Below are 26,884 nucleotides of genomic sequence, written 5' to 3' on the forward strand. Positions count from 1 at the left end.
GAGGAGGCGAGAGAGAGAAAAAAGAAGCAACGGCAGAGGAGGAGCGTTAGTTCTCTTTAGAAGAAAGAGAGAGAGGGAATTAATTAAAGATAATTAATGAGATGAGAGAGAATGAATTCTTAACTCATATGGTATCAGAATTTTAATCACAATATATAAATATTAATTAAAGAAAAAAAATATTATTTTGCCATGTCAGGTTTAATCTCAACCATTAAAAATGGAGTAATCTAATAGCCCAAAAATTGTTTCAAAACTTATGTAAAAAATATGGTGTCACAGATCCACCCACTATATATATAGGTTACATATATACAGAGAGCTTCCATTGAAGAATCTCAAATAAGCTTATTTGAAGGACACCTTGTAGGGCCCACTGCAGATTGTATTTCACTAATCCAAACCGTCTATTTTGTAAATACTCATTCAAAGATCATCTCTACAAAATCACCTGAATCCGATATCATTTGACCATTCAATTGAGTAATTGAAATTTTAGTACTTTCTTGAAGCACCATGTTCATTGATTTTGTAGGACACAATTGGATGTCGAAATGGTTTCAAATTGTCTAATTTTTTGTAAGGATGATCTATGAATGAAGACCTAAAAAATAGATGGTTTGGATCATTGGAAAAAAATTGTAGGATACCCTAAAGGCGTCCTCAAATAATTTTATTTGAGGATCCTCAATAGAAGAGACATATATATATATATATATATATAGGGTACCCTACAATTTTTTCTCAATGATCCAAACCATCTATTTTTAGGTCTTCATTCATAGATCATCCTTACAAAAAATTAGACAAATCTGAAACCGTTTGACATCCAATTGTGTCTTACAAAATCAATGAACATGGTGCTTCAAGAAAGTACTAAAATTTCAATAACTCAATTTAGTGGTCAAATGATATCAGATTCAAGTGATTTTTTGTAGAGATAATCTTTGAATGAGTATATACAAAATAGACGGTTTGGATTAGTGAAATACAATCCGGAGTGGGGCCTACAATGGGTGTCCTCAAATAAGCTTATTTGGGGATCCTCAATGGAAGCTTCCTGTATATATATTATAAAAGAATATAAAAATCTAAGTCTTAGTCCAAGCATAAACCAAACGCACGATAAGTGTTATCCAATTTAGACCAAGCCAAGCCAAGTCAAGATAGTCCCTAAACATAGTCCATCCCAAGATAGTTCTATGTAACAAACGATATATGTATAACCTCTCCTTTGAAAACCAAATTCATTAAGGGCCTGATTGGACAAGGGACTTGGGTTTTCATAGGATTTACTAGAAGGCTATAATGAGGAGTTATAGTGAGGGATTATAATGAGGGTCATTAATAGTCGTCTGATCTTGTGCATAGTTATTATTAGATGGTTGGATTGAACCCCCTGTATGAACAAAGTATCTTATTTCGCAAGCCCAAAAACGCAACTTTAGAAATTACTAAATTTTAAAGGTTTTTTAGGTTTTAGACATAAAAATTTCACTTTGATCAGAAAAAGCAAAAAGATAAAAACCAAATCTCAACTTTCAAATCAAAGATTATTGTTAGAAATTTAAAAATAAATGTTTCGTGGCGGTTTCCGGCTACCACGACGGCAGATCGAGACTGAGATGGGCTGGGACTGGAAGAGCAAAGTGTTGGTTCTAACGTGACCGGTCTTGCCTGAATCGGTTGGGAGAAATCGCCCCGGGAAGTTTGGTTCCCGAAAATTTCTGGGTTTATATAAACTGAAGTTTGAAATATTTACCAAATTTTAAGGGGTGACTTTGTAAAGCCCAAATCCCTAAATCAAAAGAGAAAGAAGAAAATAAAAGGGCAAAATGAGTAAAATCGATATAATTTTTATCGTTTACATATGGAACTATGATGAGAACTACAAATCCGACACGCACACACATCACACGTTTTAAAAACATATTAATAGTGACATTTCATACTAGATAGTGCCCCTCCTACAACTAGAAATTAGAAATCGATAGGAAAATGACGCATTCGACAAATGCCAAGTATTTGAATGAAAGGAGAAAGTAAAATGCTTATGCTATTGTCAACATACATTTGAATTTGATGGAGATAGGACATGCATGTGTTTAAAACATTTTTAAGCTTAAATTGATAATGTCACACAACTAACTAATTATGACCTTTCATATTAGACAAATGGAAGTATCCAAACCTAATTTGTATACCTCCATTTCCAATTCGAATTCTCAAACTCATCTCAAATGGCGAAGAAGGCGGATGAGCAGACTACCATTAGCAATCCCAGCAGCGCCGTTATTGATCCAAAGAGCGGGTTTTGCTCAACCACCAAGACTTTCCACAGCCTCAGGCCCAATGCCCCTCTCCCTCCCCAAACCACACCCCTCTCCGTCACCCACTACATTCTCTCCCATCTCCAACACTCTCCTCCCTCGCATTCCACTCCCGCCCTCCTCGACGCCGCCGCCGGCCTCCGAGTTCTCTATCCCGAGTTCACTCGCCGAGTCCAATCCCTAGCCTTCTCTCTCCATTCCCAACTCGGCCTCTCCCATGGCGATTGCGCCTTCATTCTCTCCCCCAACTCTCTCCACGTCCCTGTCCTCTACCTCTCTCTCTTCTCCCTCGGCGTCATCGTCTCTCCTTCCAACCCCGCCAGCTCCATTCCCGACCTTTCCCGCCAAATCCGCATCTGCAATCCCGCCGTCGCCTTCGCTACCTCCGCCACCGCTCATAAAATCCCCAATTCGCTCCGTCTCGGGACTGTTCTCCTTGACTCGGCCGAGTTCGAGTCCATGATGACGTCTCCCGCCGCCGCCGAGCCGCCTCTAGTTCAAGTGAGCCAATCGGACACCGCGACGATTCTCTACTCGTCGGGAACGACCGGGAGGGTCAAAGGAGTGGCTTTGACTCACCGGAACTGGATATCAACGTTGGCCGGCGTCTACGCGCTTCGAAGCGCCGCCGCGGCTTCTCCACAAGCCGCTGTGGCTCTCTGTACGGTGCCGTTTTTCCACGTGTACGGGATCTCGTTCTGCCTGAGGGTTTTGGCTGTGGGGGACACGCTGGCGTCGATATCGGGGAGGTTTGATTTGGAGGCGATGATGAGAGCCATCGAGCTGTTCAGAATCACCCACGTCGCCTGGGCCCCGCCGGTGGCTGTTGCCGTGGTAAAGAGCGGGGATGGGAATGAGACGGGCGGCTACGATTTGAGCTCGCTGCAAGTGATCGCCTGCGGCGGTGCTCCGCTTGCGAAGAGTGTCATCGACAAGTTGAAGAAGCGGCTCCCGAACGTACAACTGGCACAGGTCAGTGTAAAGCCACTGCATGTTCACTATTCAATATGTTGAAAGAGCTTGAAGATTTTAACGACATTGCATATGCTGTCGTGTTTTTGGGGGCCTTGTGGTGGGCTGTGGTTGTGCAGGGATATGGATTAACGGAGACAACGGCCCGAGTGTTTGGGGCAGTGGGCCCAGAAGAAACGCGAGTGGAGGGAGCCAACGGAAAGCTGATGCCCAATATTGAGGCCAAGATTGTTGAGGCTGATTCTGAGACTGGCATTGGGTTGCCTCCTCTGATGCAAGGGGAGATTTGGGTTAGAGGACCATGCATTATGAAAGGTAATGTTGGTTTTTACACAAGCGATATTGAGGTGAAGGATTTGAGTATTTGCTCTAAATTACTTGAGCTACGAGTCCCTTAAAGTAATGTTGCAGTAATCTTGATTTGCTACGAGTCCCTTAAAGTAATGTTGCAGTAATGTTGATTTGCTGCTGGAGTTTTTTTTCATTTTTAATAATGATAATTTTCTAATCTTTTAATTAATTAAATTACTGTAGGTTACGTTGGTGATGAAGAAGCCACTGCCGCAGCTTTGGACTCGGAAGGATGGTTAAAAACTGGAGACCTTTGTTATATTGATAACGATGGTTATCTATTTTTTGTTGATAGGATAAAGGAATTGATCAAGTACAAAGCCTACCAGGTTTGCTGCTTTAAACCTTGCAAATCCACCTACTAAACTAAAATTAAACATGTTTTCTGCTTTGCTTCAATGGAGTTATTTATGAAATGCTGAGTGTGTGTTGCTTATATATCTGCATTAGGTTGCCCCGGCAGAGTTGGAGCATCTGCTTCAATCCCATCCAGATATTGTTGATGCAGCTGTGATTCCGTATGTAATTTCTCCTGTCTCATACTGTCAATCAGTTAAGTATTTTTGAATGTGGCATGGCAGCTGTTTGAGCTTCTTTGTAAAACCATATTTCTGTTGCTGGCAGGTACCCTGATGAAGAAGCAGGTCAAGTACCCATGGCCTTTGTGGTGAGGAGCTCTGGAAGTTTTGTTGACGAATCGCAGGTCAAGGATTTTATTGCCAAACAGGTGACTCAGATATTCTCATGATCTGATCATACCGTACAAGGATGATTTCACCAATTTTGATCACACAATTTTGCATGAAATTATTAGGGCTACTAAAATTTTCTATGTCAATTTTAGGTTGCACCTTATAAGAAAATACGAGGAGTAGCATTCATCAATTCAATACCAAAGAGTGCACAGGGTAAAGTGATGAGGAAGGAATTAATCAAACTTGCATTATCCAAGCTGTAAACTCCAGTTTCTTTCTTCTGGTGTTACATTTAGATTTGTATACTCTAGAATGTTAATATGATTGCTGAAGCACCAAGCAAAGATTGTTCATCATTTCTAAGGTATATGCGCATACATGCCTATTTATTATTCAGTGCCGTATCAACAGATTATATTAGCCTAATAAAAAAGCTTCATAGTTTCTCAAAATTTTCATTTTATTTGGTAGTTTTCTGTTTTCATTATTGGCTATGACAAGGCAGGATGCTCTCTCTATAATAAAGACTGCAGCTTTATTCACATCTACAGTACTATATTGATCACAGATCTTTTACTACTTGTTTGATAAACAAACTACGATTGCACTCCGACCAAAAAAACCCCTAGGACTGCACAATATTTTGAATGTTTATCAAGATGCTAATACCGACCAAAGCATTAAACCAGCTACAGCAAATCAAATAGAAATACTGTTGGGGATTCCGCGGCCAGTTACCCCAGGGCCTGACGAGGGAAGCAGCAACTCGTATGGCGGAATGCCTGCCCCACTCCTATTTTTAAGATGGCTATCTCTGTTCTTTTTCTCAATGATCTTCTCTATCTCCTTTAGTCTATCAGAGAACCTATTGAACGATTTCAAAATTTCCTGATCATTGATCCAATGGGAGTGCAGAGGGTTCACCTGACCCAAGTACTCTTCATCTGGGGAGTGAGTTGAGAGTGTATCTTGTACAGCCATTACCTTGGTGGCTTGAAGTTTAGTTGCCAAGGAAGACAGGAAAGTTTGCTGTGGGTTAGAAATAAATTTCTCATAATCAGGGTCGTCTTCTTGTGGAATGAGTTTTCTCATAAGGGTAGGACGGTTTGGAACATAACCACCAAACGGGTACTGGCCAAAGTTGATGGCTGCATGTTGACCTGAAGCGACCCAAATCATTGTTGTAAGTATACCGGATAAGTCCTCTTTGGTTTTAAGTTTAGGCCACCATGGCTCGTTCCGCTTATCGTAGTGACCCTTATTCTTGATCTCACTCCACCAGTCTTGGAGCTCAACATCGGACGTGACAGAATTTGGCTCGGAGTAGTAGTGTTCCACATAGGATTCTACCCATTCTTTTATGGCAGACCATATGAGGAGGCCGTCCGCAGCATATGGATAGTCCTCAATTACAAGTCTCACGCCACTAGGAGCTGAAGGATCTTCCACAGCCATGCCTCTGAAAATGTTAACACAAGTATCAACCACTTAGTCAATTTGCTTGCTTGCCAAGGAAGGCAAAAAATTCTGGAAATAAAGACACAGCTACACTGACCCTATGACACTCATCAAAACCTTACCTTCGAATAAGATCGGCTGGTAATGCCTCCATGTCAAACCTCCACATATTCTTGTACGCTGCAGAGCTTACCTCCATGGCGTACTTTCCAGGACTAAAAGAAGCTTCAATTATTCCCCCTCCATTTATTAAACTTTGCCGTGCAAGTGCATTGATCTCTAAAGTGTAGCGCATGTGAGGGTGAAGAAGCTTGTAAAGGGGGTGCATTGAGCTAAGCTGTCTATGAGTCGCAATTATATAAGGCTCCATGCAAGCATGAGTCCTCAACCTGGTAAACACAAATTACCAACAGATTATAAGTGTAAGACATCCTAGTTTAACATGGTCAATAATTGTTTAAACGTGACGTAATGTAAACTTTGCAGATCCATATCTGTTTGTGTTTTACCAGTGATTAACTAGTTGATGGATGCCGGCATCGTTTGAGCAAACATGAGCTTTGGCCAGCTTCCAAATCCAATGCGTAGTAGCATGATGCCCATGTGTGTAAACATGCTTACTATGGGGGGATGAACTTGTTGGTGGAAGTGAAAGCTCAATAGCTATAGGCCTCATAATACCAGTAGGGGTAAAGAAGAAGACTGTCCTAGAGGCATAAGCTTTTCTCCCCGGCAACGAGTTCATCTTCTCGATAAACGGCATAAATATGTCATGGTAATCAAGTATAAACAGTCTCTTATCCTCAATAGCCTGGTAAGATAAATGTTCAGTTTAGAGAACTATAGAAAGAAAGGAATACCCTTATTCACTAAACATTTCTCATAATGCATATAGACATTAATACCTTTTCTACACTTATCCCATTGAGTTCCTGCTCTATCAATTCCTTTGTGATGGCAGATTCTGGAGGACCGTAAACAGCAGGATCTAGCTTGCTGATAATTGGAAATTCCTGTGAAATATAACCCAAATTAAGGACTTCAAACGGGCATTTCATTTAAAAGTACACAATAATTGACCACAGAATTTGTTTGTATGTTTGTTACCTTCAAAATTTCAATGTTCACTGGATTGACCCCAGCTAAAGTTTGGCGTGCAAACTCATTGTCCCGCAACCAAGCAAATCTATCCCCTGACCACACAAATTAAACACCAGGAGAAAGAAATGATATTAAAGACAAGACAAGACAAGGGGATATTTAAGGATAGAGGGAGAAGAAGTGGATTTACTTTTTATAACAGCCGGGATTTCGTATTTTAACCACCTTTCTCCAACTGTGAGAACCTCTTTCACCATGCTGCCCAAAAACAGTATCTTGCCTTCTTTTTGCTCCTCTTCTTTAATGAGGACACCATCATTATATAGGTCATCTATATCAGAGAAGGCCTTGAAAGGGATGTCTGAACTTGACAATGTAGCAGCCAGAGATGGTAGAAGATTGTGAAGCAAAGCTTTCAACCTTCCGGCTGAGAAAGTGTTTTGCTTAATTTCCTCAAAAGTTTCATCCCGAGGCACGTAAACTGGATGGGGCTTTTCAATTCTACTCTCCGAAAGAGGATCTGTTTGAATGCCATGCAAAGCAGAGCAATTAGATGTCAATGCTATAAAGTTAATGAAATATGGAAAATTGGACTGCAGCTATATAGTATGGAGAAAGAACATCATACCTGACTTTGTTGGAGGCCTGCCAGTTCTACAGCGCCTAGGATAAGGCCCTCCTCTCCACCAATGACTGGTCTAGCTAGTTCTTGATCCTTATCAGGATTTCCCAATTCATTGTAAACATCATAGTCATAAATTCTATCATGTTCCTTCCTCCTGCCTTTCCCATTACCCCGGATGCTGAGTAAGTCTTCACGCCGAAGATCTTTAAGGCCTGCCGGCGTTTGCGAAGGCAGATATGCCTATTTACAACAACATGATAATGTAAGCAAAAAATCATTCATGCAGCATGATAGAATTTAGCGGAAATCAGATATAGATATATATATATATATATATATATATGCATATGGTTTTCGTACTTGATTTTTGAAGATAATTCTACTTTCAGGATTGTCCTTGCACGAATGGATCCAAGTGTTTGCTGGGAAGAAAACGGGGCCTCCATCAAAACCATGAATGACAATCTCCAACAAGTAGAACTCTTTGCCCTGAAGATTGGTAATAAGAATTGCTCCAGGAGACCCAAAGTCAGATGGGACTGTGAAATCGGCAGCATATTCAACAATGTGTGCATAGTCCGAAGGCAATGGCCTTGGCAGCCACCCTCTCACAGCAGATTGGACACTCTTTCCTGAACTGGTAACTGAGAGAACAAACAACAAAGATTAATTACCACAGGGCCTCAGATTTGGAAATAAAATGCCAAAACAGAGCAAGTATGAAAGAGACAATCTAGCACAAACATCTTGCACACTCATCCACCCATGAAACCAAAAACTAAAAACCAAAAAGAAGCACAATCATACAAAATAATTGCTTACCCAGAAAAGAATATATAAAGTGAACTACAAAGAAGCACAAAAGTTAAAGCCTTTTAATAAGTAAAATTAAGAAACTAACTAACCAGGATCAACTTGATCACTGATGAGCTGAATCATAATTCCCTGTCCAATCCCATTAACAAAGAACTCCCACTGATCCTCAATCTTCTCTGTGATCTTCTCCTTCATCTTCTTCCTGATGGTCACCACTGCCTTCACTTGGATCCCTTCAGAAGAAGAAGGAACCAAGGACCTAGTAACGTCTTTGCTCTGCACTGGGGTTGAAGCCTCCACAGCTTTGTCTCCACCACTGATCACGGCTCTGAACTGATCCATGCCCATTAACCCTTGACCCGGAACCGAGTACACTGGCCTTTCGGACCTTGATGTAGGTCCCGGAACCGGTAACCCGCCGGTCAACGGCGACGTTTGACTTGAGAGAAGCAGTGGTGGGCTGTTTCACTGCATACATTTCTCTCTCTAACAACTCTTCACTCACAGATGATGAAGTTTAATACCTTTTGAAAAGAAAAGGAAGAGGAAGATATATAAGTAAACTTAGTGTCGGTTAAACGACGGCGTTTCTGCTTTTTCTGGCGGTTGATCTTGATGCTTTAAAGAAGAACATATCTGTCTGAGATTTTTTTAGTGGCCACTCACTAAAAGAATGGGACTTTCTGAGCTCTCATTTCATCAGTCTGCCACTCCATCATCTGGTTTCTTTCTTTCCTTTTTTTCTCTTTGTTGATGGCAACAACGGACACTCTCAGTTGATGGCGCGTGATGTCAAGCTCCAACTATAAAGAAGGGTTAGGGATATATTATGGCGTTGCTGGTTTACTCTCTCTCTCACCTTGTGGGGAGGAGAGAGAGGGAAACTGGGATTAACTTTAGCTAATCATCCAAATGAATAAGCATGGAAAATGTGATGACAAAATTTCTCGAAAAATATAGTGGGAAAGCTACGTGAAGTTGCCACGTGGCACATAGTTGGTTTGATTAGAATTATGCTTACTTGGACTTCGATTATTACTTGTCACCTAACCGTTCACTTGATTTGACTCCCTTGGGCAAATTAATTTATGCCGTACAGACATATTTAGAGAAGTTGATTGGAGTGTATGTACTCTCCACTATGTACTCGGGTTTGAATTTTCATCTCCGTAATTTAGAAATTAAATTAGAATATATGGATTTACCTACTTTTTTTTTTTTTTTTGGGTGTCAGAATATGGGTTTCTGAATTAATTGCCTAGAGGTTGGATCTGAGATATCACAGCAAATTATATCTCATTTGGTCTTAAATTTGATTTGGTGAGCTCTTTATTTCATTATGTCATCCAAAAAAGTTAATCAGTGTCATCCAAAAAAGTTCATAAAACTCGTGGTATTTCTTTTTCTAATATTAAAAGAAGTATGTAATGTGTGAATCCGCATATACAATTTTCAACTTTAAGTCAATTAAATATAATATAGGTAATTTTACTTAGCTGACATCATTGTTTAATTTAATATTCCACAGTTGTCATGTGCATGATACATTAATAATAATACTAATAATATAAAATAAACAACAACATGCATTTAGCTTATCGACGACCACAAATCTGTGGTGGTGATCTTCTTTGTAAACAAAATAACAATAATAATGAACCTATGATCTTCTGGTTCACATGTTTATTTTATAAGTTCGAGAAGAGAGATCTTATCAACGACCATAAGATAACCAGACAAAACCTACATTTTCATTATCTAATTTGATAACATATTTTATTTTTGAAAAGACAAAAAATAATAAATAAAAAACATTTTAGATATTCAGCATTTACTTGCGTGCATGACAGATACTAATATCATGTGTACCACGGCCCTCACCAACTGGCCAACATTAATTCTTCTTCATGCCAAATTCCCAAGGGGGAGGGTCAATTTTGTTTAGCTCAAAATTCCCTTGTTTAAAAAATTAAAAAAATTAAAAATTAAAAATTTTTATTTGAACACTTCACATGTGAAAGAAGGCAGAGAACTCAAGTACCCACTTGCATATGATTAACTATTTTCTTAGGCTCAACCAAATATACGCACTCAGATTCTCAGAAGATCACATGCAGGATCCGTATATCTGTCAAAGTCAGGAAGGTTCTGTTTTACACAACATGGAAGGACCAGTGTTTATGTGAGTTTTATTGGACTTGTATTATAAATTTAATGTACAAGTGGTAGAGGTTCGAATGAACTATGGAGAAGCCTAAAACATGAAGTAGTTCCGAGATAGGGGTACTGTGGTGGCTGGACTGCAGGTAAGAACCTGGCCATCTGCTGTCACCCTGTATGTCTCTGGATCAACCTCTATCTTTGGCAGCGCGTCATTGAGCTTCATGTCCAGTTTGTTGAGTTTCCTAACGTTGCCCACGGCTGCGACTGTCTTGTCAAGGCCATACAAGTCTTTAACGCAATTATCTATAGCTGCCTGCTTGCACAGGGTAAAAAAAAAAAAAGTATTGCTTATGAATCTCATATGAAAAAGTGCGTGCGTGAGAGAGAGAGAGAGAGAGAGAGAGAGAGAGAGAGAGAATCATATGCCTTGCTGACAAAAGCAATGGAGTTGGCACTACCAGCCTTGCCAAATGCACCAAACATAGGCCTCGCTATGACCTGCTTAGACATAAGGTTTTTTAAAGTAATCAAAACAAAAATCTCCCAAATTATCCTCCACCCAGCAAAAAATATCTAATCCAATCTAAGCTTCTTTCCAACCCTACTCAATATAAATCTCTAATCATGTAAAGATATACAGGTCAGCTTTTGCATGGTTGTTTGCCCATGTGAGCACCAGCACCACAAGTTTAAAATTATCATGACAAGGCAGATTGAGATCTGAGCAGGATGAGAAGATTCTGAAATTTGCATCTCTAATCAATAGGTAATATGAGAAAATAAGAATGCTGGGTATAGAAAATGCATCCTTACATAAGAATCATTGTAAAATATAAACTTTACCGGTTCAGGTGTGGGGATGCTTGCGTTTGGATCACCCATATTAGCCCATGCAATAGCACCACCCTTGACCACCATTTCTGGTTTTGCGCCAAAGAAAGATGGCTTCCATAGAACAAGATCAGCCAACTTCCCCACCTACAGAAATATATGAAGTTCATGAGAAAAACTCATAATTCCACCATCTTAGAGGCAATAATAGTGTTTATGGAATCCACCAAATGCAAGTAACCATGTATGATGTATACACATCTGAAGATGTAATTTTTTATCCACAAGAAATATATTAAAAGTTGCAGCTCAACTCGTTAACTTATATTTATTTGTCTTATTAAGTGTTCTGTTAAGAGAGGATGAATGGCAAAAAAAGCTTGAAGTGATTGATTTTGGTTTTCTGTTAAAAGTGGCATACCTCAACTGAACCAACATATTGAGAAAATCCATTAACTATTGCTGGATTTATTGTATATTTTGCGATGTATCGCTTGATCCGAAAGTTGTCATTTTCAGATCCCCTAGGTTCTATCGACCCTCTTTGTGACTTCATCTTGTCAGCAGTTTGCCAAGTTCTGCTTATCACCTGTAAAGAAAGGTTTTTACACAATCTAAGCCTTACATATGTCTGTGTGCAATGAATAGATAAAAGGTTACTACAAATAAGACGCTGGAAACACAGGCTTTTAAGTGAAGACATGAAAATGAAAATCCATGGATTGGTAAAGAGTGACAATGATGAAGCTTCTATAGTTCATTTCAATAAAGGCTTTTTTTTTTTTTTTTGGTTACAATTTCAACAAAGGCATTACAAAACAGACATATGAAGACAGGCATCTCAGTTTAGAAATTAAGAACCTCTCCAATCCGACCCATAGCCTGTGAATCAGAAGATATAATGCTAATTGCCCCCATATCATGCAAAATATCTTCTGCAGCAATTGTTTCAGCCCTTATTCTTGATTCAGCAAAAGCAACATCTTCTGGAATGTTCTTGTCCAGGTGATGGCAAACCATCTGTATGTATTGGAAATTTGAAAAACACAGTCTAAACAACTTTAGTGCATGCTGTATCAATACTTCCATTAGATTCTCATACCAGCATATCAAGATGCTCATCTATAGTATTGGAAGTGAAAGGCCGCGTGGGGTTCGTTGATGAGGGCAGGACATTCTTAACACCACATACTTTGATGATATCTGGAGCATGGCCTCCACCTGCACCTTCACTGACCCAAAAAAAAAAAACAAGGACAAACACTGAGAATTAAAATGGAAAAGGAATAAAGGAAGAAAGAGGAAAGGGAAAAGTAACAAAAACAGGTGTGCATGCCAAAGATACTCATAATCAGTGGAAGGTGCAAACTTATCAACTAGATTCGGAATATGATTTATACCTGTGGTAAGTATGGATAGTTCTTTCTTTAAAAGCACAAATTGTATCTTCCACAAATCCAGATTCATTCAAGGTGTCTGTATGGATATTAACCTATCAAGATCACAATTGATATTTGAAGATGTGAAACTCATAAGACATTCCCGCAGGCAATAGCCTATAACACATTAAAAACATTAAAGTACCTGGATGTCATATTGATCTCCCACGGTCAAACAATTGTCTATCACAGCAGGCGTAGTTCCCCAGTCCTCATGCAGTTTCAGTCCCATTGCCCCAGCCCTTACTATATCATGTAGTCCATCAGGTTTCGAACTGTTCCCCTAAAGTAAACCAAGAGTATTAAAGAAAAAAGGAAACGGTTTTAGCCATCACTTCATATTTTGTAGAATGACAGTAACAGGCTGATCCTTGAATGTGGGCAGGTAGGGACGAAAGGATACCTTCCCCGTAAAGCCAAAATTTAGAGGTAGGTCGTCAGTTGCTTGCAGCATTAACTTCATTTGTGACGGAGCTGGTGTACAAGTTGTTGCACGAGTCCCAGTAGCAGGTCCTGTTCCACCTCCTACTAAGGTTGTGATACCTACATATTTCGAAAAAGTTTTGGAAAATGGATTTTTTAAATGCTTGTTCATCTAAAATTTTGCACTATCTCGTCAGCGAGAACTTCAGATATCACAAAGTTCATCAGGACATATCAAGCACACATAGAGGATAAAAAGTATGCAAAATAAATCAACCAGCAAGTTAAATATACCGTTCAGATTCTTAAAATATTATGTAGCATACTTTGAGTTAATAGAGGAAAATCTTCAGAGAAAAAAGTGATAATGTGTTTATTATTTCAGAAGGGCAGCTTGCTTGATTTCATATGCAAAATGCTAGAACCATGTTGTGCACACATGAGCATAACAGACTGATTAAGCATCTCTTAAGTTCTAACATCAATAATGTTCAACACTAGCAACACTGATGAATGCGTTTCACTGTTGAGAATATCTCACATCAGAGATGTAAGTCTTGCATTAATAGCTTAAAAGATCTTGGGCCTCTCCACCTATTGCCAATTGGTTTTGGGTTGAATGCTCAAATTCTAATATTCACTACTCATCAAAGTCTGTCATTATATGTATCACAAGCACTTTCCAGCATAAGTGTTCCATTAAAGTAGCTCACCACTCGATATTGCTTCATAAGCTAATTGAGGGCATATGAAGTGCACGTGACAGTCTATGGCGCCTGCAGTCACAATCATTCCTTCCCCAGCGATCACCTCAGTGTTAACCTAAGTAATAAAGAAGAAGGTGCAAAGCATTATTGACTTCCTGATCAGTTTTCTTCCCAAACTTCTGTAATATGAGATGATATTTACCCCAATGGTCATATGTACACCATCCTTAACATCTGGATTGCCTGATTTTCCAATGGCAAATATATTGCCCTCTTTGATACCAATATCTGCCTTAAAGATCCCGCTATAATCAATGATCACAGCATTGGTTATAACAGTATCCAACGAATTGGCTGGTTGGTTCCCAGATGACTGGCCCATTCCGTCTCTTATAACTTTACCACCTCCAAATACAGATTCATCCCCATAAACAGTAAAGTCATTTTCAATTTCAGCAAACAAGTTGGTATCACCAAGCCGAATTTTGTCACCAGTAGTAGGGCCATACATGTTTGCATATGCCTCACGAGGAATTACCGTGGTGAAAGCTAGATCTCTTCCTGCAACACCTTCACTGCAAAATTAGTACCGAGGTAAGGCATCTCCAACTTTTCTTTCATCATCTTAGTGGACTAGCTAACTACCAAGCAATGCTATTGATCTAACAAAATAGAAGCAAATAGGCAAGAAAACATTTCTCAGGTAGAAAGCCAGACCTAGCTTTTGGTTCTTCCTCATTTCGAATTTTTCTTGCTTCTAAAGCTTCCAGGACTGCCTTTTGTTTGCCATCATCTACTGGATCATCCACAATGCCATTTCCTCCTCTGATTACTCTATTACCTCCAATACTTACAAGTGTGACATGCTTACTCTCCCCTGGCTGGCACAGCAAAACAAGCACCAGTAACGTACTTAGAATGCAGAGAGCAGATTCAGTAAAACCTGAACATATGCTAGCCCACTGAAAAGGAGCCCATAAGAAAAAAAAAGAAAAAAGAAAAGAAGATTGCTACTCTACCAACATTAAAAAAAAATTATGAATCTATGTAGCTTAGTAGCACCAATGACTTCAAACCACAGCTGGATACCATCAAAACAAGTTGCTTCAACATGCATCAATATGAAACCAAATCATAGAAATAAAAGATGATGAAGGATGACATGCCATCCTTGTTAGACTATCATTAGAAAAATATATGATAGGCAGAATATATATGTAATTGAGATGAAGTAAACAACTTTTTTAATTACTTAACATTAAAAAATTAAGAAACATATTTAACAATAAAAAACAAAACAAATGTTAACCTCAAATCTCTTGGCTGTTCCAGCTGGTATATTCAAGCGCATGCCATATGATTTCATTCGATCAAAAATCAGGGCGCGGTTGACCTCAATGAAGTGATAGTGACTGCCAACCTGAAAAAAAATTAATCATAAATCGGTTGCTTACACACACTCTAGACCAGACCCAAGAACTCTACTGACCTAAAGTAAATGAGATGTTGATTAGTTCAAATGAAGGAAAACCTTTGATACCCTTCACTAATGAAATGCTAATAGTTTGACTACAGCGCACATGACTTAAGCTACTAGAAACCAATTAAAACAGAGTATGATTACAGAAAGGGTTTCACTATTTCAAAATACTCAACCAAGCTACAGAAGACTGATTTCTGCTGTGCTCTTACCAGTAATATACTTCTGTTAGGCAATTGCAAAAGTTATACAAAGTACAGTATAAATATTCTATAGTTTACCATTATAAATTTTAGACACATATCAAGTTCAAAAGGTTTGTCATTAGAATCCTGAAGTTGAAAGAGGAACATGACAAGTACTTGATTATTAAATATATAGACAACAACCACTGACTGAAGAAATTTGGACATATGTAAATAGCCTCAACTGTATGGCCCAAAAAAAGGAAAAGAAAGTGAATCTAAACTAAATGAGAAATGATAAGTTAAAGATAAACACCTGAACTGGCCTGTCTCCTGTGTTAACAACTTTGAGGACTATTGCTTTCCTTCCATGATTAAGCACAATGGCACCGCCTCCAAAGATAACTTCACCCGGAATTTTGTTATCTTCCATTTCAGGAAACATGTCTAGTGAGGGAACTGCAGAAAATTCTTGTTTCATCAATGCCCATTTGATACTAAGTAAAGCCAATAGGTCCTAAAAGACCGCAATTTGAAACTTGCAATATAGCATCACCCTTACCAGGAAGAAAAGAATCCTTTAAAGCTAGTTCCAGATTTCCATTATCACTAGAAATTGGATCATGAATGGTAATTAACTTAGTCCCATCAGGAAAGGTCCCTTCAACCTACATTTAAATCTTACTTATTAAAAATAATTTTAGGCAGCATGTCGTGTTAGGGTACAAGACAATATGTATGAAATTTTGCAACTTTCAGCCGCAAGTAGTATGTTTCAGGCTTCTCAAAGCAACAAAGATGCAGTAAATTTGTTTCCCTAAATGGTGTACATACAACTGAATACATAGACACTATGACTACCGCACAAATGGCTGGAAAATGCAAACCGGAAGTGATAAAGATCCAGTTGTAAGGAGAGCAAATGCAAACAAACGAGCTAGAACTGGTAAATGTTGAACATTAATGAGCATAATACCTGCACCATATCCAAAAGATGTTGAACACCAGGAAGAACTTGCTTCCTGTTTGAAAAGAAAGAAGGATGTAGAGATCAATCTTGAGCAACCACACATATATTTCAAGGTACATGATATTCAACAATCTACACAATCCAGAATGAAGATTCCACATGTATATAAAATAGAGCAAATTCACAAGATTTCACTGTTCACACCATTACCTTCCCAGGAGCTGTCTCCCAATGTCCATCAAGTCTGCCACAGATTTGTCACCATCACGAACAAACTCCAAAACCTACCAAAGCATAAACATATTAGACAAAAAGAAGTTTCCTCTACAAAACCCATTACCAATCTATGATCAAATTTGAAAATTTGAACCAAAGATCAAATTTTGGAGCAAAGTGTGGAAAACACAAAGCAGCACACGCCTGTGTGGCTATGAGTGCTGCAGCTTCTGGGTGGTTGAGCCTCAAACCACGAGCAAGACGCTTCTGTGCTAGATATCCAGCATTATGCAGACTCAATTTCTCAGCTTCTCTTGGAACCACCTTCATTTTTTCCACTCCTTGTCCTTGCTTTCAAGTCAATGCCTACAGCTGACAAAGAAATGGTTTCACTTTTATACAAACATCTTATCTTTTTGGCTGTGAAATTGAAGAAACAGAGATGATAAGTTTAACGTACAGAATTATTAAACTACTGACAGAGATGACATAACTTCTTACTTATCAACGGATACGAAGATGGTGTGACTTTGTCTGTCCGATGATACTCAGATACAGCTGGGTCCCCGAGAATACCAAGCGAAGCCAATGTCTGAAATTGGGCACCTAATTATGAATTTTGTTTTATTCGAATTTTCAGAGAGTAAAAATGGAGTTGTTTTTTATTGATGTGCTGTGTCCTCAGTGTTGCAGGTGCCATATAGCTAAGCTATTTTTTTATTTTTAATCACTCAAGCTAGGCCTGATCTGAAGATAATATTCAACTATAACAAACAAAAACCCAGGACAGAAATTTTGGATCTCCTTATTAAACTATTACAAGCCTTGCCAATGAGAACCAATTTTTATGCTAAGCTCAACCACCACAGCTGTTTCTTCATGTGTTATGGTGTTGTTAATAATACAAACTATGAGGTAGACTTGCACTTGTAACTTAGTAATATTTTTGTTGCCTAATAATAAGTGAGTAAAATACTATACATGTGTGTTGATCATATCTCCGTGATATATAGATTTGATGTATATTGATCGTATCTCTATCTTATATAAATTTAACTTAATTTCAATCGTTAAAAGAGAAATGTGATCAACAATGTAGATACACAAATAGTTTTAAAGATACACAAATAATTTTAAAGTTTAATAAAACTAAGCACCACCACAAAGATATTGCAATAACCAAAGAACCAAGTCACCAATCATTCAATGCATCAGTGCTTTTGCTTTGATCACGGTTTGAGGACCAAGCAATAATTTGCTAGTGCAAATGTGCAATCTGGAAACTGAGGGGAAACTTTGTATCCAATATTGAACTCGAAAGTATGTTGAAGCCTCTCCCAACTCCACCAAGGTTCCGGCTATGGTGTTTGCTAGGAGTTCAACGATTTGTACAACATTTCTGTCTGGTAGGGCCCAATTTACCAGAGAATTGGGTTATTTTTGGCGAAGCAAGAAAGTATTTTGCAGTCCCGAGCTTGGATGTAAGAATCAAATTCAATGTTTTGTCCCACATCGGCCAGAAGAAGGACGGGAGGCCACCAAGCGTGTTATATATTAGGCCATCAAATTAGATTGGAACTCACGGAGCCACGCGGTGAGCACAGAGCGAACTATTCTTTCGCCTTTTACTAAAGAATACCGTGTGCTCGCCGCTTTTAGTGGCATACGCTTATTTTTGGAGGACACTCCTCTATCGGAGGAGAGTCCTAACAATTCTAGTACCCAAAGTTTCTCATAATTTTTGACTGATATTGAGTTTCATAATTAGTTAAATGGGTTGACTGTGTCAAAGTTGTGACCTTTACCGTAACAGTGATGATCGAAAGCGAGAAAGGAAATGGGGAAATTTCCATTTTTCAAGCTCTTAATTGTCTAATTATTAAACAACAAATGGAAAAAGAAATTTGTCTAATTATATAAGACCTTCTCCAACTCATGAGGGGCTAAACCTAAATTTTCCCCTCCTCCAAAAGTGACTATTTGGGTTTTGTCCGGACTCAAATTATTTTTTCTCCTAACCCTCCGGACTCAAATTTTAAATTCGCAACTTTATTAAATTATTTAAGAATAGTTTAAGTCTAATTTTTTTTTATGGAAAACTTTTCTTCATTTAATCTTTTAAAATAACATCATAATTTAATTGTTTGAACAATTTGACCTAAAAAAATTGAAATTTATAAATTTAATTTTATTCCAAAAATAAACACACAACATAATTGAAACACAATTTAAAGTTACTATTAGAATTTTTTTTTATTTTTTTAAATGAGAATATTTGAATTGCAACGCAACTGTGAGCTAGAATCAAGCCAGCCTGTGAGCCCAGTCTCTTTTTAGAGATACTATTAGATTATAAAAAATAAAAAAAGGAGAGTCAAATTGCAACGACTCTTTCATCTAGTGCCGACACGTGGCATGTGCTATAGACAAATGCACCAGAGTTGGTCTCAGTGTTTTTCTCATGCACATGAGCTGTGCTCACTAAATAGTTTTGGGTCTGGGCAATAAGTGGACTGGTATTTGGGTCCAAATTTGGGTTTTCCCAAATTTTGAGTCCTTTATTTTCTTGAGTTGAGAGAGGTTTTGAGAGATATTTTGGGTTTAAGTCCTTGGGTTGGAGATGGCCTAAGAGCCTTTTTAAACCTTAAGAGCATTTTCAGCAGAGTTAGCAACTCTGGTTACCCATTTTGGCATCTCCAGCAGTACCCATTTTGGCGAGAAAAACGAAATTTGTTAACTCCAACAGACTCCCTACTTGTCTCTCTATTTTGGATAACCTAATTTTGGCTTGCTACATCTAGTAAGAAGAGAGAAATTGAGCCTCTCCAAACTAGAAGCTGTGCAAGAGAGAGGGAGGAGAGAGAGACCTTTGAGAGGTCGGTGGGAGATGATTTTAAAATACTAATTAATTTTAAAATAATAAAATATTTGAGATTAGTCAAAACAGAGAACATTATTGGAGGAAACACCTCTTTAGTAGTTTGCTATAATGACTTTTTAGCTAGAATTTGGCTAAAATTTGGACTCTGCTAGAGATGTTCTTAACAATTGGAAAGAATCTGCAGAGATGGGACATAGAAGTTAGGAACCAAAAATAAATAGAGTTGAGGAATATAATGAGATTCGAGTTAAAGCAAAGAGGACATGTTGGTTCAGTTTGCCTATGAAATATATTCCAAAAAGGATGTATCCAACGCACAGAAAAGAAAATTCATGAAAAACTTCAGAAGTAACGTAGTAGAGCATCTCCAGCAGAGCTGCTATACTCTGCTCCTTAGCCATTTTGGCTAGAATGAGGGAAAAACACAGCTTCATGAAACTTGCTCTCTATTTTAGAGAACTCGAGAGAAATCAAGAGCCTGCCTCCTTTAGCTAAAAATTTGGAAACTCTCGGAGATGCTCTTAGCAACAAGCTGTCAAGTGGAAATTTTTTTACTTTTAACATCTTAAGGATTTTGAACTGGAATTGGAGGGTGCGCCAGGCCAATGCAGTAGTGCAACGCAGAGGCGACGCGCGAAGACCCCAATAGCAAGCTACTGTGATGGGCCCTCCCCTTAAAGAAATTAATTTAATATCGTGTGAGCCGATGGCCCACGTATCAGATATTAAACTGATAAGAACAGATACTACACTTGATCTTAGCCAAAAGGCCGAGAAAGGTATGATTTGTTCAGCAACTCGTTTTCGTTTTTATAAGGCATGTCAAGCTTCCCTGTTTTATGATGCTAGCGATATGGGACAAAAATACGCAAGATATGATACATTCTCTTTTCCCTGCGATCATTATTGGCATCCACACTATCGTTCCATAAATTTCAAAAGTTAACGATCTCTCTAGTGAGTTGTAAGCATAATTATCAAATTAGGTGATCCTATCAATTTTAAATCCATGGCTTATTTTCCTATATGAGACTTGTTAATCAAGATTATATATTCTGCCCATTAATCTACTTAATCAATGACGTTGATTGATGGTTATTGCCTAACAAGAGTATAATTGTCCCCTTCTTCATGCTATAACCTCTCGATACTGAAATTAAAAGTAGGAGAAATGACGAGATAACAGATAAAACAATGAGCTTAATCATACACGAGGCCGAACAGTGCTAACAAATCCTTCTCATTTGAGGAATTTTTGGTATTGTTAGTATATACAAGTGTATGTCAACAGCCAGCGTGCTCAAAATAGGCCACGCTGGGAGATTATAACAAAATACAAGTACTCCTTGGAGGCAAAAGTAACGAAAGATCCGCCATTGAGAGGTCATCTAAGCTGCAAGATCGAAGAAGAAAAAATTGAAAATACAGTAGGTCGGTGTGCTGGGCATGCCTTCCAAAAGTCCTTGATTGCAACTACGGTAGTATGGATGAGGCTGGCAATGATATGATAATAATTTGGGCGTTAGGGAGTCGGTAGCCTTAGCTTGGTTTCAGGGTGGGGGATTTGGTTAGAAAAGGGTTCCATAGTTACCAGTTGTAGCTCAAACCAGCTTTCTTTCTTTTGGTGTTAATACTCAATACCCCCACTATTTCATCAAATACAACTGGTGAATAAGCTCATTTCTTTCCTTTACGAGCAAGAAATCGTTCCCTAGCTGCTTGTATTTTACTTTCATGATCATCAGGAACTGCTGCAACAACATTCTCTGTCTTTGGCAAATCAGACATATTTTCCTCTGTGTGCTCTTCAATACAACCAATCCCACCACTGCATATAAGGAAAAAGGTTAAGGCTCAGGAATGCAACTTTGAATTAGCAACAAAATCATTTTCTACTTAGAATTGTGTTCCACGAAAACTGGCTTACCTCAGCTTGTTGATATTTATTTTATTGACTTTGTCCAAAATGGGTGTGACCCAAGCAATATTTACAGCACATACAGTACGCAAGTATGGGCGGGAAGTGGCAATGAGTTCTTGGTACACAACATAGTCTGGCAATTTTCCTTCATCATCGGGTTTTAGCACACTGGATGGATGCACCTAAAATAAGAGGTAATACAAATATAAGTGTCAGTTCTAGACTTAGAGTCCAAAAACTCACTCAAAGCTTTGACTAAATGCCCTAAGATACACCTATCCGCAATCACTTTCCTACTCAAGGTTCATACCTGTACTACTTGGGGCTTAAAACCTAAGGTTCGATACCCATTGTGATATACCATTCTCTCAGCGAGCTGATTTGCATATCCCACACACAAGGCCCTCCTCAAGTTGTGATAATCCTGTTGGCTTTCTTTCCATCTTCTGCTTGTCTGTACATCTAATGGTCCTGTTTTCCAGATATGCAATGTCTTATCAATAGAGTGAAGGCAAACAACATCATGAGAGCATAGCAAGAAGAATATTCAGGTGGTAGGTAAACAGTAACAATAAAGACCACAGACCACTGCAAGACAAAAACCTCTAGACTATAAATAAAGAACGGCAGTTGATATATTTTACTTATTTTTTTAATCCCATTTCATTTTGTTCCATAAATCAATGTATTTTGGAAATGTTACTGTATTTAGCACTCCTCAGTTAGCAAATCTATTATAACTACAAGCTCCATATGATCAAATTACAAGAAAATATTTCATTAATGTGATCAATGATCGTAAGCTCCTCAATAATGTAGCTTACTAACCTTTTGCTATTTTCTGCATGATTTGAGATAGCTGTCTCCTGACATCCTTCACAAACTTCATCCCTCTCACCTACAACCAATGAGTTCCAAAAACATAATGTGCATATATTAGAAATTAGAATCATACTGTACATGTCATTAATATGATGCATCAGAATTTTGACGAGATTCCCTCATAGTGAGAAACCAAAGTAAATTCTGAAAAATTAAAGAGAACCATGCATGACTTCTCTCTCTCAGTTGTCTACATATATCAGATGTCTTATACAGAATATAAAAGGGTACCTGCAACTGATAATCCTTGCACCAATCAATGTCATAGTTAGTTTGATGCCAGCACTCATAGATCTGTAGCAACTGGATATGATCACCCCAGCCAGAACCATCAGGAAGGTCCAAATAATCATGTTTCCTCTTCTTCTCAGTATTCTTGCTACAAATGGAGCCATGCACAACTACAATTATCTCAAATGAAATATTCATACTTCAAGGGACACATGGAAAGTGCAGAGGCATACAAATATCTTTCTAAAGTACAGACTTCATAGGTATGCAAATCTTTAACTATCTGCCGAAACGTACGTGTGCATGTGTGAGCACATTTAGTTTCACTTATTTTGAGATATGCAAGTATCTTCAAACTAAGAACACAATGCATGCTATTAACAAACTTCCACAATATGCATAGGGGCACCATCTTCTAAGAGAATTTTAATGAGTTTACCTTCGACCAGGAAGCAATGTGGTTTCTGCGGATAACATAGCAGCAACAGTCAAGGCCTGGGCTAAGCAACCGTGCTCATTTGCCTCCATTAAGGTCCTTGACAATGAAGGTTCTAGTGGAAGCTCTGCATAAAATCAAGAAAATCCTCTGCTGACTCATCAAATATCCAAGAAGGAATATGCTCAGTGTGAACACAAACATTCATATCAATAGGTAATAAATTCTAACACTGGTAACAGATATTATATGGAAAGAAAAGCGCATGCATGAATGCAATGCAAGAATGTTATGAAAACATAGATGACACTTTTATTACAATTCAACTAAGGATATGAATGATGTATAATATGTTCACCACTATAAAATAATATTTTGTTGTCCAAAATGGTAGAACTGTGCAATGAGACCAAATTTATCAAAACTACTAAAACTTGTGCAGTCTTCAAAATAATGGCAACACATAGTGAATAATATTATAACTCTTAAAAAATGGGATGTAAATCTAATACCAGCCATCGTTTTTCCAATTCTTGTGATCAATCCATTTTCATCAATAGCATCGATAAGATACAATTGCTTCAGAGCATCTTGTAAAGACTCAGCTGCGGCAAAAGCAATTGGATGTAAACAATTATATGCAATGAATGTATGCCTGAAGAGGGAAGAAACACACCGGAAAAAAAAAAAAAAAAAAACTATCTTACGGGAAGGAGAATCAAGAAAATCAAATTTGAGAATATCAATATCAGGGAGGTCCAAAGATTTCAAATAAAGAACACTTCCAGCAAGTGAAGAGCGTTGTATTTCAGGAATTGTTACATCCAGGAACTCATCCTCGTAAACCGCGGAAGGGTATAATCGATAGCACTTCCCAGGACGTGTTCTTCCTGCTCGTCCAGCACGTTGATTTGCTTGGACCCTGCAATCATATGAATCCAAAATTTATTAGAACAATAAGCAGAATCAATCATGCTTTTAAAGATAAACATTCAAGGTTATAAACCTATAAACATGACATCTTCCTTTTATTGGAATTACGGTTTAGGCCCCTTGGCCCATGCTTTTTAAACGATAACTATACATTTGTTTCTAGATCAAAATGCCACTATAAGAAGTTGATAATGCTGATTGCTTACATAGTTGGTTCAGAGTTGCAGTGTTAAAAGCTATTATGGAACACATAAACAAGGAAGGGAAAAGGCCTGGTGAACTTCAGTTTCAAATCTTTTCACATAGGAATGAAATGGATCAAGATTCAAATTACTGCTCATATGTGTTAGAAACCTTATAGCAAACTAATAATTGGTAGAGTATAATATGTGCGAATAAGGAAGATAAGAGACTATCCTTTGGAAAAACCAGGCAACACGTCCACCGTAATTGCACAAAAATAACCCAAGACCCAAAAAAAAAAGAAGCAGTAATGAATTGAAGCAAAGACAGAAATATTAACAAGCTATACGATAAAAATGGAACTACCAACTCCTTACTTGCTAATTTGAACAACATCGAGAGAATACATGCCAGTTGACGGGTTGTACTGCCGTTGCTTCACATAACCAGAATCAATAACATACCTGTGATTCACACATAATTTCTAAGTATGAGAAAACAGAGAACTGTTTAACATCATTCAATTATGGCACAACCAGAATAACTGATAGTAAATCAAACTCCATATATAGGAGGAAGAGTGAACAAACAATGTAGCAAAAATGTTTTCTTGAATTCGACCGATATCATTGCTTCCACAGAATCATTAAGTAAATTTCATCCAAGCAAAGCCCCCATTTTATATGAAGCAATATAAACCAAAAAAAAAAGGGCAGAATGAATGTGATAGATAGATAGGCATTAGTTTCTTCTCTTACACAACACCATCAACAGTCAAAGAAGTTTCAGCAATGTTTGTGGCAACAATAAATCTCCTACAATTTGGAGGTCGAGGTCCAAAAACACGTACCTGTATAGAAAAGATGAAGCATCAACCAACAAAGTATTATGAGTATAAACCCTCCAAAAATAGAACACAAATACAAAAGTCTACTTGCCTGCATTTCAGGCTGCAAAGAACCGTGAAGAGGAAGGATTATGGCATCCATGCAAGATCCTTCTTCCAGGCTTCGAACTCTATCTTCTAACTTAGATACCAACTTATCTATATCATCCTATGCAGAATCACACTTTCTTGGTCAATAGAAACATTGTGTGGAAAACCAATGTAATCAACAGTATTAATCCAAAGTAGTCACAGACTCACATGTACATAGGATGTCATAAAAGGAAAATTCAGTAAGAAAACAACATCTCACCTGCCCAGTCATGAATATTAAGACATCACCTTCCCCTTCCTTCATATGTATCTCTGTAAAAAGAGAAACTGGTTAGTTCAACCTCTTACCAACAGAAGAAGAAGAATTTGGAAACTGTTATATACTAAACTGGAAGAAAAACGTCAACTTAAAACAACAGAGAGAAGATACCACATTAATTATATAAAGATATATACAACGATGAGGCAACAAGTAAACTAAAAAGCCCAATCATACCGAGAGCTGTTGCTAAAGATGACTCAAGATAGCTGATAGGACGTTCATGACTGTACATTATTTCGACTGGAAATAACTTCCCTGGGACTCTCACTACAGGACATTCTGAAAAGAATTGTGACACTTTTTCACCATCAAGAGTTGCTGAAGTGATCAGAACCTTGAAATTTGAGGCACGCCTTTTAACCAAGCGTTTCATCAGTCCCAGCAATATGTCCCTGGTTCACAAAATGCACATTTTAAATAAACAAAGACTAGAAATTCTAAGAACACAAAACAACAATTAGTAAACCACAAAGAAAATACAGAGAGAGAGAGAGAGAGAGAGAGAGAGAGCAATGGTACGTGTTCAGGCTCCTTTCGTGAGCTTCATCAAGTATTACTACAGAGTACTGATCGAGCTCTGGATTGGAAAGACTTTCACGAAGAAGAACTCCATCAGTGAGGTACTTGATACGCGTCCTCTCTGACGTTCTATCTTCAAATCTGATGGCGTATCCAACTTCATCCCCAAGCCGGACACCAAGCTCCTGTGAAACTCGTCTGTGTACAATTTCAACAAATTTATAATAAACAACTCATTTCGAATAGTGTAAAACGCAAGATCAATTCAGAAGCCAATGAACCAAACAATGCCGGCTTTACACTATACCTGGCAACGGAGACAGCGGCGACTCGGCGAGGCTGAGTGACGCCGACGATTCCAGACTTGGTGTAGCCCCTTCTGTGAAGTATTTGAGAGAGTTGCGTGCTCTTTCCTGAACCGGTCTCTCCGATAATCACTACGACCGTGTTTTCTTCTACTGCTTTCATGATTGTCTCTTCGAATTGGAGGATTGGTAGGTCCGCCATTGATAGAATAGCCAAGCTTCAAAATTGCTGAGTGACAGGAAAGAACAGTAGGGTTTTTGAGAATTTTTTGCAAGAAAATTGAAATCAGGGTTTTAGAAAACTCAAATTGTTTTTCAACGGTTTCTTGAGAGAACACCAAACGACACCGTCTCGAAAAGTTGTTAGTTGTTTGTTTAATTGCATCCTAATTATTATCACAACTGTTTGTAATTGTGAATTACTAAACATTAATTACCCAATAATTTCAATGGAAGAGATTTCCAGAAGCTTTTAGAAAATATTGGTCTCCAGAAAAGTTTGAGTTTGCAGATTTGAATTATTCCAGTGACCATGACAATATTCCCATTCGTTTGCACCTGAGTTGAAT

At 38.2% G+C, this 26,884-nt stretch overlaps 4 protein-coding genes and 2 non-coding genes across 8 annotated transcripts; 2 read left to right on the forward strand and 4 right to left on the reverse strand.

Moving 5' to 3' along the window:
• Positions 1-2,150: 2,150 nt before the first annotated feature.
• Positions 2,151-4,800, forward strand: LOC103321980 (4-coumarate--CoA ligase-like 9). Its single transcript, XM_008223832.3, has 6 exons — positions 2,151-3,302; positions 3,422-3,617; positions 3,837-3,982; positions 4,104-4,171; positions 4,278-4,380; positions 4,498-4,800. The coding sequence occupies exons 1-6, from the start codon at positions 2,241-2,243 to the stop codon at positions 4,609-4,611; spliced, it is 1,689 nt and encodes a 562-aa protein (XP_008222054.3). The 5' UTR covers positions 2,151-2,240; the 3' UTR covers positions 4,612-4,800.
• On the reverse strand, positions 4,791-9,198 carry LOX6 (PLAT/LH2 domain-containing lipoxygenase family protein). The gene is made up of 9 exons (XM_089044766.1): positions 8,438-9,198; positions 7,893-8,176; positions 7,536-7,772; positions 7,098-7,427; positions 6,914-6,999; positions 6,712-6,819; positions 6,316-6,617; positions 5,929-6,195; positions 4,791-5,807 (listed from the first exon to the last, which is right to left on the reverse strand). Exons 4-9 carry the CDS (start codon positions 7,162-7,164, stop codon positions 5,048-5,050), a joined length of 1,590 nt encoding a protein of 529 aa, XP_088900892.1. The 5' UTR covers positions 7,165-7,427; positions 7,536-7,772; positions 7,893-8,176; positions 8,438-9,198; the 3' UTR covers positions 4,791-5,047.
• A 1,246-nt stretch (positions 9,199-10,444) lies between these two features.
• On the reverse strand, positions 10,445-17,428 carry URE (urease). 3 transcript variants are annotated; one of them, XM_008223835.3, is made up of 19 exons: positions 17,264-17,425; positions 16,967-17,134; positions 16,757-16,830; positions 16,553-16,598; positions 16,139-16,244; positions 15,893-16,035; positions 15,221-15,331; positions 14,629-14,792; positions 14,114-14,486; positions 13,918-14,026; positions 13,185-13,324; positions 12,927-13,064; positions 12,743-12,834; positions 12,445-12,574; positions 12,204-12,362; positions 11,764-11,931; positions 11,355-11,489; positions 10,938-11,009; positions 10,445-10,824 (listed from the first exon to the last, which is right to left on the reverse strand). In XM_008223835.3, exons 2-19 carry the CDS (start codon positions 17,090-17,092, stop codon positions 10,603-10,605), a joined length of 2,508 nt encoding a protein of 835 aa, XP_008222057.2. In that variant the 5' UTR covers positions 17,093-17,134; positions 17,264-17,425; the 3' UTR covers positions 10,445-10,602. The 3 variants fall into 3 exon arrangements, with proteins under 3 accessions (XP_008222057.2, XP_008222056.2, XP_088900891.1); XM_008223834.3 differs by having other exon boundaries at positions 17,223-17,423; XM_089044765.1 differs by lacking the exon at positions 10,938-11,009 and having other exon boundaries at positions 17,264-17,428.
• Positions 17,429-18,347: 919 nt separating this feature from the next.
• Positions 18,348-18,466, forward strand: LOC148919861 (U5 spliceosomal RNA). The gene has a single exon (XR_016124866.1). It is a non-coding gene; the product is annotated as a U5 spliceosomal RNA (small nuclear RNA).
• A 1,764-nt stretch (positions 18,467-20,230) lies between these two features.
• Positions 20,231-20,426, reverse strand: LOC148919862 (U2 spliceosomal RNA). The gene has a single exon (XR_016124879.1). It is a non-coding gene; the product is annotated as a U2 spliceosomal RNA (small nuclear RNA).
• A 400-nt stretch (positions 20,427-20,826) lies between these two features.
• On the reverse strand, positions 20,827-26,600 carry LOC103321984 (RNA helicase family protein). The gene is made up of 15 exons (XM_008223836.3): positions 26,318-26,600; positions 26,011-26,208; positions 25,666-25,883; positions 25,429-25,481; positions 25,168-25,284; positions 24,988-25,079; positions 24,607-24,693; positions 23,821-24,035; positions 23,626-23,718; positions 23,117-23,240; positions 22,678-22,825; positions 22,393-22,462; positions 21,875-22,035; positions 21,571-21,746; positions 20,827-21,471 (listed from the first exon to the last, which is right to left on the reverse strand). Exons 1-15 carry the CDS (start codon positions 26,515-26,517, stop codon positions 21,321-21,323), a joined length of 2,103 nt encoding a protein of 700 aa, XP_008222058.1. The 5' UTR covers positions 26,518-26,600; the 3' UTR covers positions 20,827-21,320.
• Between the last annotated feature and the right edge of the window lie 284 nt (positions 26,601-26,884).

This window comes from Prunus mume, linkage group LG2 (genome assembly GCF_029339155.1).
Source record: "Prunus mume cultivar Tortuosa linkage group LG2, ASM2933915v1, whole genome shotgun sequence".
NCBI lineage: Eukaryota > Viridiplantae > Streptophyta > Magnoliopsida > Rosales > Rosaceae > Prunus > Prunus mume.